The 14,009-nt window shown below is 43.9% G+C and overlaps 1 protein-coding gene across 1 annotated transcript; it reads left to right on the top strand.

Moving 5' to 3' along the window:
- The first annotated feature begins 10 nt into the window (after positions 1–10).
- On the top strand, positions 11–12,778 carry egfra (epidermal growth factor receptor a (erythroblastic leukemia viral (v-erb-b) oncogene homolog, avian)). Its single transcript, XM_062405345.1, has 13 exons — positions 11–459; positions 577–721; positions 924–1,046; positions 1,846–1,944; positions 3,325–3,510; positions 3,964–4,119; positions 5,168–5,243; positions 6,351–6,497; positions 6,881–6,978; positions 7,070–7,237; positions 9,142–9,189; positions 9,294–9,387; positions 10,287–12,778. The coding sequence occupies exons 2-13, from the start codon at positions 593–595 to the stop codon at positions 10,628–10,630; spliced, it is 1,668 nt and encodes a 555-aa protein (XP_062261329.1). The 5' UTR covers positions 11–459; positions 577–592; the 3' UTR covers positions 10,631–12,778.
- Positions 12,779–14,009: the final 1,231 nt, after the last annotated feature.

Here is a 14,009-nt window from a genome sequence, read left to right as displayed (position 1 = left end):
ACAACAAATCAAATTATTTCTGCCCCATTCTCATAAGCATTACGGTTTTTAGGAGGTTTCTCTGTAGAATTTAACTTTTTCTTGATTAGAGAACAGAACAATAGTAACATTTACTGTAATGAAATGGTCGACAGGTTACTACCATGATTCTAACCACTGAACTCCACAAAGTGTAATCGGCCTCTGTTACTGTCTGGGGCGACTTTTTGAAACCGTCTTGTGCAAGTCGAGTGTTTCTACTCTCAAGATAATTCAGTGAACTTTGATGCTTTGATTGGTTTGAAATCTTCCTCCGTGCACAAACAAGTGTTGACATTGCGTTTCCCTCGGTAGACTCGTGATGAGTTGGTGAATTTTTTAGTGCAGGGACACAGTAACGTTATAATGACATTGGATTCTTTGCTCTGATTTCGTGTGCAGGTGCACTGGGCCTAGACTTGAAGACTGCCAGACCAAGAGGTGAGGGATCCTCAGCTGTTAGAGGACGCACATGCTTTTCACAAGTTGTTTCCCTTGTTGATTCAGTTCACAAATGTTAAATCGGAATCTTAAATCGGCCTCCTCATCCCCTTTCAGAGACTCTGGTTTCTCCATGACCGCAGCCGGTGTGGTCGGTGGGATGCTGGCTGTTCTCATCGCAGGCCTGTCCGTCTTCGTGCTGCTTCGCCGCCGCCACATCAAGAGGAAGAGGACCACGCGCCGGCTGCTCCAAGAGAGACAGGTACGATGGGAGGGTTGAGTCACCGTGCTCAGGAAGATGTTGTCAGGATCACAGAGACGCTGAATGCTGAGATCGCAATTTATTACTTCATCAATATTTGATTTGATTTTTGTTTGTAGCTTGAAATATTGATTTGCTCCACTGGATTGGTGAACAATCACTTGCGCTGTTTGGTAAGACACTCAGTTCCTTGTCTCTCCAGTTGGTTGAGCCTCTGACTCCGAGCGGAGAGGCACCGAACCAGGCGCTGCTGCGGATCCTGAAGGAGCCGGAGTTCAAGAAGATCAAAGTGCTGGGGTCCGGGGCGTTCGGCACAGTTTATAAGGTAATAACAGGCCTCAGGTTTGTGTTTCAAAATGACATTGTTGTTAAAATTCCTCTGCAGTGAGAACACAATGTGCTAAGGCTACAAAACCAACCCCTTATCAGGGTGTTTTTTATTTCATCTACATCTGTTGTCAATTTCTTAATCAAAATACACATTCTTAACTGTTCATGAGTGACTTCATTCTCACTGTCACAGCTCCCCCCTATGGACTTTATTAATTCATTAATCACGACTTCCCAATGCAATCACAGTGTTCTAGATTCTAGCATCTCTACACAAACATGTCTCACAGTGTCATTGTTGGGACACATGGAGAAAAATAGGTGGTTCTATAAGCTAAAGTCTATTTTAGGTTAAGGTTTGGATAAATCTCTAGAGAGAGAATGTAAGTCAAAACAGTTCTTACATACAGAACAAGAGTGTGTGTGTGTGTGTGTCTGTCTGTCTGAGTGTGTGTGCGCGCTCTTGGATTTCTGTCCTTGAGAGGACCACTCAAGGTTTTAGACCTTGGGGAAGATTGTGTTTCAACGTGTTATTTAAGGTTTAAGAAGTGTTTTTACAGTTGGAATCAGGTTGAGAGTTTTTTTGTGTTTTTTTAAGTATAAGTACCTCAAATCTGTATTTGGGTGCAGTACGTGATGCACCAGGGCCTTCACACGCATAGCATGTGCTCACACTATATGGATGTGAACTTGTGTGATTATATTGTATTACACTATTATATGTACGTGTGCACTTGTGATTGCTTCATGGTGTGAGTAAAGCATTGTGAAATAACAAATCTGTGGTGCTACAGGGCCTGTGGGTTCCGGAGGGCGAGGACGTGAAGATCCCAGTGGCCATCAAGGTTTTAAGAGAGGCCACATCACCTAAAGCAAACAAGGAAATCTTAGACGTAGGTTCACTGTTTTATGTGGTCCTTTTTTTTTCAATATGATTTCTGCAAAACTGAGTCAGAACAACAACAGTGATTCATTTAAAATGTTATTTCCCAAACGGATTCAGTGAACTGTGCTCTGCTGGTGGGAAAAGACAGGATATATATATATGCTTCTCACAACATTTGGGATTGACAAGTTCCTCAATGTGTTGCACAGAGTGAGTGACAATTATTGCCTGCCTGTGATTTATAACACATGAAGCTGATTTGAAACTAATGACCCCCTTGTTTTCCTTGTAATGGAAAACATGTCCTCTCTCTGCCCGGTGACCGTTAATGTGGCTTCTGTAATTTGGATTAATTCCTCTGAAGTCAACGTGTGGTTGTTGCTGTGTAATCCAAGCCCGGGCTGTTTTCTAGAAGGAGACGCTGCCCTGAAGCTGTACTGAGAAATCAGTCTGTTTAAACTGCATGAGACAAAGAGTTGAAAGTGCAGCTCCGATCCTTTGATTTGGGTTTTTTTTTTGTGGCCGTGTTGCTCCGTCACTCTGACTCTTTGTTTTCTCCCCTGTCCATTTGCTGGTTGGTTGTTTTGTTTCTAAAAGAAAAAGCATAAAACTACTGACCTCAACAGAATCAAAGATGTGGAATGGTTCGGGGAATTTGGGTGCAGATCCGGATTTGGATCCTGGAAAACGTTGTTTTAAAAATAATGGTGCCGGCACTTTTCCATTGATTTCCCTGGGGAATAATTCCTGGATCTTGATGATAGAATCAGACATATTTACAGGACTGATTTCTATGAGTGTGAGCAATTTGCTGCAGCTTGATTGAATTAAGGGGATTGTTGGGCCCTGGGCGGAGGTATGTGCTCCCCTGTCAGAATTAAAGAGCTCTGAGCAATCAAGCGGTTGTTTCATGATTAATCTTGCTACAAAGATGTATACAAATATTTGGGATCCAGTCAATGCACTCCACAGTAGATATACATATATATCTAATCTGTTTACCTCCTTGAAAGAAGCCAGTTGTGTGGCTTATCCCTGCATTTCCACTCTGAGCTGAGACGTGTTAAATACGCTTGGCAGGGAGGCCTGTTGCTAAAAGATTTATTTCCACATACGTTGTGAGCTGCCAGTTTCCAGGATAAATACGGATTCTTCAACTAATAATTGAACAGGCGGTGAAACATTTGATTCACACAGAGATATTTATTTTTTGTCTTTGCACCATTAATATGACATTCAGTATTTTTCTTCAGCCCATGCACTAGACAAGATATAGAAGGTAGACAGAGTAATCCAATACAAATGTGTCTCTAATAGTCACAGGCTTGTATTGTGGATTGTGTCCCCTGACAAAACAATTGATTGTGTGTCCCTGTGCACGCTGCAGGAGGCGTACGTGATGGCCAGTGTGGATCACCCCCACGTGTGTCGTCTGCTCGGCATCTGCCTCACCTCCACGGTGCAGCTCGTCACCCAGCTGATGCCCTTCGGCTGCCTGCTGGACTACGTCAAAGAGAACAAGGACAACATCGGCTCCCAGCACCTGCTCAACTGGTGTGTGCAGATAGCCAAGGTACGAGCGGGCGTCGAGTTACATGGGAGGGCCTGTTCGGCAGCTTCAGTGCCTACGGGGGTTGTTGTTGTGCTAAGTGCTGCCGTAACAGGGATGTAGAGCAGTTAGAATGTTTGTATTTGTTGTGCATGTTATAGTACAGATTATACCTGGTATGTGTAGTTTTTTTTTAAATAGTGTCACATGATTAAAACAAAGGACACTGAGCATTACTGCAAGGCATGTTGTGTTTTGGGATTAACATCAGCTACACTGCACACAGTCTCACACACACTGTGCAGGTGAGTGAAACCAGGTGATGGTGACAAGCTTATCTTGGCAGATCTCAGCGGTTGGATCCTTTATCGCGTTTGATCAAGCGATATATTTGCATGTTCCGACACATTAGTCATCTTTTGAAAGAAGCACGGCTCTTATGTAATGAACCGCACTCCATCGTTTGTTTGACAACAGGGTATGAACTACCTGGAGGAGCGCCACTTGGTGCACCGCGACCTGGCAGCCAGGAACGTTCTGGTGAAGACTCCTCAGCACGTCAAGATCACAGACTTCGGTCTGGCTAAGCTCCTCAATGCAGATGAGAAGGAGTATCACGCAGACGGAGGAAAGGTTGGTGCCACGATATTAAGAGTTAAAGTTGTGCCTGACATAATTAGTTTTTGTTTTGCATTTATATATTTAGTCCGTTAGTTCTGGCTTGACAGATGCTTTCCTGTAGTGGAGTGACTTTGTTCCGCATCATGAATGATTGCATTTGTAGTTTTTATCTAGATTTTTATCTCGTGTCAATAAACAGACTGAAATGATGGAATGAGATAAGAGAAGGATCTTATCAGCATGTCCTTCTGCAACTGAAAACACACATTCTCTCACAGAAAACTTATAAATAACTTATATTTCCCTTTTTACTGGAGGTGAGGGTTCTACTCAACAATGGTCCCCACAAGATATTAACACTCATTTTCTTAACTCCAAAATCCCAATAGTATAAAATACAAAAATGTACAATTTCCTCATAACAGGTTTCTGATATTATTGTTTTTTTAATAACTTGGACCCTTGAGGTGATAGTGTTCAGTTTCAACCCAGATGTTTTATTACCTGAAGAGGGACAGATGTTGAGGTCAGTTCTTTGCAATTCATCCAGGCAAAGCTGGACTCGAACACACACATCTGCAGCTGCTGAAATGTCCCCCCTCGTCCATTCTAGTTATTAAATGCTTTGCTGCTCTGAAACATGGTGTTAATTAAATACTACAGAACAGTTTCTCCAGACGGGGATTAGGCCCTGTCTTAGCCTAATACAAATTTAGTGGAGCCAGCCATTTTGAGAAAAACATATTTTTGTGCAGGACCAGAGTTAATCCTCGTGCAGGAAATCGTTTTTGTGTGTGTGTGTGTGACGCACAGTGTGTGATGACAGCGCCCTGCTTCTCGTCTCCTGTGAACTGCAAACTCAAGAAACTAGAAAAGGAATCGACTAAGCATGTTGGATAAACTTTTTTTTAAGCAACACCGCCTAACTTTCTGACCTTAGAATTCACTGACTTGCACAAAAGGGAGAAGCGTCTGTTCTTCCCTCTGTAAAAATTGAATTAAAAATACTGTTTATGTTGGTTTTCGCCACTTTTTGACTTTTGAAACTCTCATTTCCCAGGTCCCAATCAAATGGATGGCTCTCGAATCGATCCTGAACAGGACGTACACGCACCAGAGTGATGTGTGGAGCTTCGGTAAGCTTCTCCTTTAGGTTCTCAATACATCCTCGGCCTCTAACTCGGCGTGAACCCTGCTCACCGTGTCCCACATTGAGCCTGAATCCTTGTGAAACGTTGGATATGTAAAACAGCTGGGCCTCTGTACTCCTGAGTGATGGCGACTGACTCGCAGGAGAAATATTTATTCCTCACTAAATAAAGTGTTTTAGCAGCGAGTGAGACACGGAGAGGACAGTGGTTATGAGGCTCCGGAAAGGATGTTGTTGTTGGATCTAATAAGGCTTGTCAATATTTTTTTGCGAAAGGAGAGAATATCTTGTTAGCATCTGTGAGTTTAGCACGCAGGTAGAACACGCCTACACACCAGCAGTCCCAGATGGACAATATCACGTCAGAAGAGATTGTTACCTCCACCCACATAAACAGCTTCACAAACTGCATGCACACATGCCTACACACACACACACACACACACACACACCAAACCAAACCCAGCACAGCTCGCTTCAGCAGGCCGGCCTCCAAATCCTCTTTTCTCGAGGTTTTGATCGTGCCTTCCGCTCAGTATGGCGAAAGCATCAACTGACCCTGGCAGCGTCCTTTCCTCCTTTCCCCTTTCTTCACTTCCTCCAGCGATGATGAGAAGCATCCCTGCAAACTCCCACTTCTCGCAGGAAGAGCCAATCTGTCAACATGACAGTGTGGATCTGAGGAGGCTCACATTCTGCCTCTCTCACTTCTTCTCTGTGATGGGGAGGAGAACGAGGTTGAACAGCAGCTCGAAACTTGGACTATGGGCAGAGAAGGTCTCTGGTTCGTCTCGGGTTCGACTCCACGGAGAGACAACAAAAGACGAACCTGGATTGATCTGTCCAAAAATCCAAGAGTCTCCCTACCCTGTCTAGTGCCCCTGAGCAAGGCACCTTACTCCCCCAACATCTGCTCCCCGAGAGCCGTACATGGCTGCTCACTGCTCTGTGTGTCCTGCACCAGATGGGTCAAAAGCAGAGGTTAAATTCCCCTACCTGCATGAGTGTGCCTTTGCATGTCTGTGCATGTGTTTGGGATGAATAAATGGATCTTAATCTTAATCTTAATCTAATCTCTCCCCTCTGTCTGCAGGTGTGACCGTTTGGGAGCTGATGACGTTCGGGAACAAACCGTACGACGGGATCCCGGCCTGTGAGATCGCTGCAGTCCTGGAGAAAGGGGAGCGACTGCCCCAACCACCGATCTGCACCATCGACGTCTACATGATCATGGTGAAATGTAAGCTTGGTGTGAAACCTACCAAAACGAAATCTATGTCCCTGGTCACGGTGACCCTACACGAGAGCAAATGTTTGTAGCCTGAAACTGCACTGGTTGGTCGGAGGCTTACAACCGCAGGGTCTTGTTGTACAGTTATTGTGCAAGGATTATTTCTATACATGAACATCTGTACACTTACTAGTGTGGATACCAGTAACATCTAAGTGTATTATTGGTCAACCATTAGATTGGTGTTCAACAGAAATGAATCAGCAGTTATTACGATCAAAAAGAAATTTTCCTGGCAAAAACGTCAAACAAACAAAATAGTCCCAATAGTTCATTTTATCAAGTCAGCTTATCTTCCCTCCTCCCTGTCTGGTGTGTGTGTGTGTGTACAGGTTGGATGATTGATGCCGACAGCCGACCTCGCTTCCGGGAACTAATAGCCGAGTTTACGAAGATGGCTCGGGATCCTTCACGGTATCTTGTCATTCAGGTGCGATTTGACTTTAAAAGCCTGCAACTGAATTTCTGTATCTCATGAGAGGCAAAGAGCTGAAGAGTTGAATTCTCGGCCCCTATTCCAGGGGGATGACCGCATGCACCTGCCGAGTCCGTCCGACACCCGGCTGTACCGCAGCCTGATCAGCGGGGAGGACATGGCGGACGCCGTGGATGCAGACGAGTACCTGGTGCCGCAACAAGGCTTCTTCAGCAGCCCGAGCAAGTTCAACAGGCCGATGCTCCACTCCGCGGTAAGTGACGTGAAAGAGGTCGCGTGTGTCTGTGCCCTCGGCTTCTCTGTCTCGAGTGACATCCCCCCCCCCCCCCCCCCCCTCGCCTCAATGTTCAGGACATGCTCCTGTCGATGTGAACACTCCTGACCCCAGAGAGTCTCCTGCTGGGTTCTTCATATGGGAAAGACAAAGTTCATGCCTGAAAACGGCCTATGACGACAATAAAAGAGAAGAAAACTAAATGAAATAACAGAAAGTATTCAGTTCTTTCACATGAACAAAAGACCCACTATATGTATATATATATATATTAAAATATACTATTGTACAATTAGTTACGTTTAAACTGTAGCAGCTGGCGACCAGGTTCACCACATGTGCCTCTAATCATAAAGATCCAGAGATCCAGAGTTGGAATATCGTCACGGTCATTATGCTGTGAACTTTAAGCTGCTGCAGAGTTGAGGGAACAAAGGTGAACGGGTGCATGAGGTGAGGCTCAGGTGCCTTGACTACACACACACACACACACACACACACACACACACACACATGCCAGATTCAATCACACGGACCTTGTCTTTATAAACAGGGAGAGAGGAAAACCATGTGTTCTGGAGGCAGGGCCAACATTTCCCCCCCGCAAAGAAAGCAGCGTTAATTGATTCAGAATTAGCAGCAGACCCCAGAGCAGCGCCCACTTCACCCAACATGCCGTCAACTGAACATTTCATTGTGCTATTTTAACCTTGTTCTGGGAAATGGGATTTCTGCATAAATCATTACCCTGTGAGTCAGAACGGAAACAAACGCACAGTCAGATTCTTTTTCTTTTTCTTTTTCTTTTTTTTTTATTATTCGTAGCAATCACCTTGAACAAACAGCTGTTAAAGTGAACGTGAGCGGTCACACAGTAAAGGAGAGTGAGGACGGTTGAGTTCATTTTCCTGACCTGAGAATGGCCGCTCGTACCTGGTCCGAACCCCTCTCACCCCACTTGCCCCCGTTGAGTTTAACTTTCACCGCGGGGACTGTTTCTCCTCTTCCTGCCCCCCCCCCCCCCTGCCCACTCGTCCTCATCATCGTCCGCGCTCCCACGTTTCCTCCCAGGTGCCCTGTGATTGATGAGAGCCGGAGACGGTGAACTCCTCTACCTCAGGTTCAGCGAAGGCCAAAGCGTGGGCCTGGGCTCTCGTACCTGGGACTGTTGCCGGGGCCTCGGAACTGCCTGGTCAACCTTTCAAGTTTAATTACCTCTGCAGGCGAACTTTGTGAAATCTTTCTCAGCACAAGCCTGCTTTTGTAATATCACTGTTGGGGCATGGGCCCGCCAAGGGTCGGGTTGTCTTTTTTTTCCCGTCGCTCCTTCAGCGTGTTTAATTTCCTCTTCTTGTTGAGAGTAATTGCATTGCCACGGCTGTCACTTCGCTCGCTTTCTTCGCTCGGCTCCCCCGGTTTTAAACGCCGCTCACAGTCCTCCGTCCAGAAGTCTGACGGACACAGCAAAGCCTGTCCGTTTGCCTGAGTGAATATGAATCTGCTGCTCTCGACGTGTATTTTGATCCTCATCAGCTTGTGCCGAGATGACAGCTGCGGTTCCTCGGGCGCCATAAAAAAGAAAAACGTTACTATCACCGTTCAAAGGAAACCTATCGTCTCCAGAGAGGCTTTAAAATAAATCTCAATTACCAGAAGAATAATGCAGACGTCAAACCGGCTATAAATAAAAGAAAGATGACAAAAATCGTCGGAAACAGAGCACAACGTTGAGCATTGCTCGGAAAAGGCCGGCTTGATAATATGTAACCCCCCCCCCCCCTTCTCTTGATGTCTCCTGTATTGATAACGTTGGCTCATTAAATTCACTCTGTGCATTCACATCAAGAAACACTGACCCAAGCTTTACATTTTCCCCTTTGCAGAGCCTCAACAGCAGCATTGGAACGTGCAACAGCAGAACCGGTTTGCTGGTGTGTGATCATCCTTTAACTTTGCACATTAAATAAACAATCTGTGAACTTTACTTTGAAAAACGTGTGTTGTTGGCTCTTAACCCCTCTGTCCTCTGTCACAGAGCGGGTTCCCGAGTAGGGACGGAAGCCTGGTGCTCCGGTACATCCCCGACCCCACAGACACATTTTTAGACGACGCCTTCCTGCCGTCGCCAGGTGAGCATACTCCCACTTCCACAGCCCCCCCGGTGGCTTTTTCTTTTCTAATGTCACTCCAGTAAATACCAGTCACACTCCTCTATGGTGTCTCAGTGTGATTCAGAGAGGAACGGAGGCATCTAGTGGATAAGAAGCATAATGCTCCATCTATTCTCACTGCTTTCACAACACTGTGGTTACAGAGGCAGGATTTCAAAATAAACAGTGGCGGCACTATAGGGCTGCGCTTATGAACAACAGAATGCCAAATACACTTTAGAACTATCAATGTATAGTAAATCTAAATTATTAGGCTTTGAGGAGCAAACAGGAGGCTCCAGACTCCCATTTGGGAAAGAAGTTTGTTTCACTCATCAATCAGAGTCAATACACACATTTAAGAAAATAACAAGAAAAGGGAAATACAAATATAATAGGTACAATATAAAACATTTTAGATCATTTATCAAAAAGCTTACTCATAAACCCAACGTATTGATTCAGCGAACTGTAAAACCCCCAAGTTACAACACCAGTGAATGCATCACTGGAGTTAAGTTTTATTTTTTATTAAACTTGTTCACCAATGCAGCACCACAGGATGAAATATACTGAAATACAGCAAACAAAACAAAACACCTCGTGTCTGGAATGTGAGAAATCTATCCACAAACTTGGAGCTTAGTGAAATGATTGGGAGTCTTGTAATGATATGTACAAAAAGGTAAATGTAAAACTTGGAGCCCTCTGGTGGCGTTGAGGCTAAAGCTACATCTTGTCTTCATTCCACATCCCTCTCCTTTTATGTAATAATATCAAAATGCCCCCAAAAGTAGTTCAATCGAGCCAAACTATCATTATGGGCCAGTATGTTTTACAGATTACCCACATATTCACTCGCTCATCCTTCCTTACAGACTACATGAACCAGAACGGCGTCTCGGACGTGATGAATCCCATCTACAAGCACCCGGGTCCACCTCGCACGCTCCTCCCCACCATCTCCTCAGACGACACGGAGACAGAGTACCTGAACTGCTTTAAGAACGGCGACAACGGGCCCGAGTACCTGAACGAGCTCGCCCCCCGCGCCATCCTCCCGCTCACCTCCAACGGCACGGCCCACTGCATTCAGAAATGCCGCCCCCAGCTCAGCATAGACAACCCTGACTACCAGCAGGATTTCAACCCCTTCATCAAGAGCCACGCCAACGGACACATCCCGGCCGCGGAGAACGCAGAGTACCTGGGTCCAGACTGACGGCGCGATGGATAAAAAACACAAGACACTTTCCTTTCTTTCCTGAAATGTCTGGGCTGGAGAGGCGCTCCTGAGTGGTACCATCAACTATCATATACGTTTTACCCTGTCCCATGAAGTCAGGTGACACTGTGCAGCTTTCCCGTGTTGTTTGCATGCTGTCGTAACTGTCTTATAAAACCCTGTCTCATTCCAAAGAGCTTTTTTCCTCACAAATCAAACGATAAGTGATTTATACTCGGTGAAAGCTGGACGAGAGCCGAGAGCGCACGTGACTCAGTTGACCTGAGCTGGTGGAGCAGATGGGCTCCGTCCCAGTGCGGCGACAGAAAGTGATAATCTCTTTCCAATGTGTCAGAAGTAGAAATGCTGCATGTGATCCTAATGTGTCGGTGGAAGAGTTAAGTGCCTGAATTTCTTTGGGAGGCAGAAGGACAGAAACTGGCAGCTGAGCCCAAAACCCAACTTAAGGTACATGCTCACAGAATCACAATCATCAAAGGAGAATTGATGAGTTCGAATAGAAACGGTTGACGCACACACACGGTTGGGCGCTCGGTCGACACTGATGTGAAGCCTTTGACTGGTGGGGCCCTCGGGGGGCCTGGGGACACTCCTCCTGGAGGATGAGCAAACGAGGAGGCAAGACGTCACAACTCATGGAAATGATTGTTTAGTGGTAATACTGGTGATTGATATCATTGAAACATGTTAACCTTTCTGCTCTAAGACAGTTCTGTGTGTGTGTGTGTGTGTGTGTGTGTGTGTGTGTGTGTGTGTGTGTGTGTGTGATTGATTTTGTTGCCTCTTAGGTTATAGGGTTAACTTGGGGTAAGAACACAACACTTCGACACGCAAAGACTGTGAATGTTAGATTTTCCCTAAGTCCCTCATTGAAACCATAATCAATTGGTTAAAATCCCATCATATAAGGATGAAATAAATAAAATAAGAGATGATTTAAAAGAGCATAGACACAGGTGGTGAAGCCTGTAAACATTCCCCAGACCTCTCCTATGGCTGTTAATTTAAAAAAAGTTGGGACATGTTAAAAGGAAGATTTGTCATAAATAATGATTCATAATAAATAACAGCCATGATAAATTGATAAAATTCAATAAGTTTAGGGATAAGGTGTTGGTGAGTCAACAATGAATGGAAGTCAATGCAAACCAACTGTGTGTTCGTGTGTGTGTTCCTGTGTGCCCGGATGTGTGTTACCACAGCAACTATGTAGAGAATGTGATGGTAAATATGTGCTTGTGGTCATTCTCAGGCGGGTCTGTTTCGTAGTTGTAGCGCTCTTGAGTGAAGCGTATTTGTGTGGACCCACAAAGTTCACTACACTCCGGGCCGTGTGTGAGTCTTCCTCCGCTCACACAGGAAACGGTTCTTCCTGCCCTGTCACTGATCATTTCCTTCCAATCGTTTATTTTTAACACTCCTGACTTTAAGGAGGTTGTCAAGTTTTTACAGTCGACTCGACGACCATAAACTTAATGGAGGGGGGGGGGGCTCCAGTAGGTCCAGATGTGTTCCCATAGAGGTTTTATTTGTGTGTGTGTGTGTGTGTGTTTCCACTTGTTTAAAATGCTGGTTGAACTGTCCCAGAGTCACGTGAGCGACTTGTTTGAATTTTTAACTAACTGCCATTACTAGTGGTATTTCCTTGTAAACACGATGTATCTTAGCGACTGTTTGAATGCCTCTGTGTCGCATCAGAACCTCAGGATGATTCTGATGTTTCGGTCAAACGTATCATTCCCAGGAGACTTGTCCTGCTCTGTGTTTTTTCTTTTTGTTTAGACCGTTGTTTCAGTCAGGGTGTTGAGACCGTCTCTGTGAACCTGCCCCTAAAGCTTTAAAGTTTTTGTAGTCTTGCAAGAGCTTGAACTTTGCAAATATCATTCCTAGTTTTAAAGGAATCTCCTCTTGTAGCAGCCTGTAGACCTACTTTTGCAGATTTTACACAGGTACATGTACAGAAAACAGTGGATATTGCTGTAATATACCCCCATAAAAAGTCACCTATAATTTATACTATCAGTACACCATTTTGTCACATCATACGTGGATATGCACTTGTTCCTGAATTGTAATTATTTCATTCAGAAGTGAATATGAATAAATCTTTTTTTTCTATGGAAACACACCTTGTCTGTTTGCTTTGTCTTTCCCTCACAGCGGAAACAAGTGATGAGAAGTACAGAGATGAGGAAGAAGAAGAAGAGAGAGCCCGATGATTCACTCATTGACTCAGTCTTTCTCTTTTTTTATCTTGATGTTTTCAGCACTTCAAGGAACAGTTTGATGAATAAGCAGATAATCAGCAGATTGACGTGTGAATCCTCTCTGATCCTTCAGTTTGTTTGTCCACCGGTGAAGAGAAGATGTAGTAAAACAGTAATAGTTAATGAAAACTGGTCAAAGTAGCTTTAAAATTGCCGATATAATGTTTAACTCCTAATTCCTGTTGGTGTCTGTATGAGGGGAAGGAACAGTTTCCTAAACATAACAAAACTCCTTTTTAAGAGGACACAAGTTTATTAAAATGGGTAAAATTGTTTTAACTTATTTTGTTGTTTGAAATTGATTACATTTGTGTTAGGATCAGAATTTGGGAGTTTAAATGTCACTGATTGGGGTTATTTAACATTGTTGTAGAAATGTTTAAATAATAGTTTTAACAACAAATTGTTGTATTTTACCAATAGGTTAAATATGATTGGTTAAAGGATTAAAAGCCGTAACTTTAAGCTTAAATAATTCTGAGTTCAAATGTAAAAAACTTAGTTTAAAACCATATCTTTTTCATATCATAAATACAAATATTTGTGGCTTAATCAAAATGAAAGTTAGGAAGGTTTAAATGGAAGAACTGACACTGAAACTCTCGGCTGATCTGATTGATCAGAGCTGATTGTGCTTTGATCAGAGCTGACTGATTGATAGTTTCCTTGAACTTTATTTAGAGAAACAAATGATTAACGGTGACAGAGACCAGGAGGACGTCTTCACATGAAAACACAGACAACAGCAAAAAAGATGCATTGATTGTTAATCACGTCCGTGTTTGCAGAGGAGTCTGTGTCATTGTGCTCGCTCTTTTCATTCCACTGCATAAAATGTGATCAGTGGTAAAAGGATTTGTGGCTGTTGTTTTGCCAGTGTTACTATGACATGAGTACAATTTGATTTAAGGGTGAGGAAATGAATAAGAAATAAACAACTTAATTTTGATAAAGTAGAATTAAATCCTGAAACCATCGAAGAAAGTCTGAAATATTTCAATGAAGTGTGATATACACAGACTTTTGTACTATGCCATATATAAACTGGATTTGATTTGGTATATTCTTCACATTAAAAGCTCTCAGGA

Source organism: Platichthys flesus, chromosome 14 (assembly GCF_949316205.1).
Source record: "Platichthys flesus chromosome 14, fPlaFle2.1, whole genome shotgun sequence".
Lineage (NCBI taxonomy): Eukaryota > Metazoa > Chordata > Actinopteri > Pleuronectiformes > Pleuronectidae > Platichthys > Platichthys flesus.
Note: the sequence above shows the minus strand (reverse complement) of the source record. Positions and strands in the feature narration are given on the sequence as shown.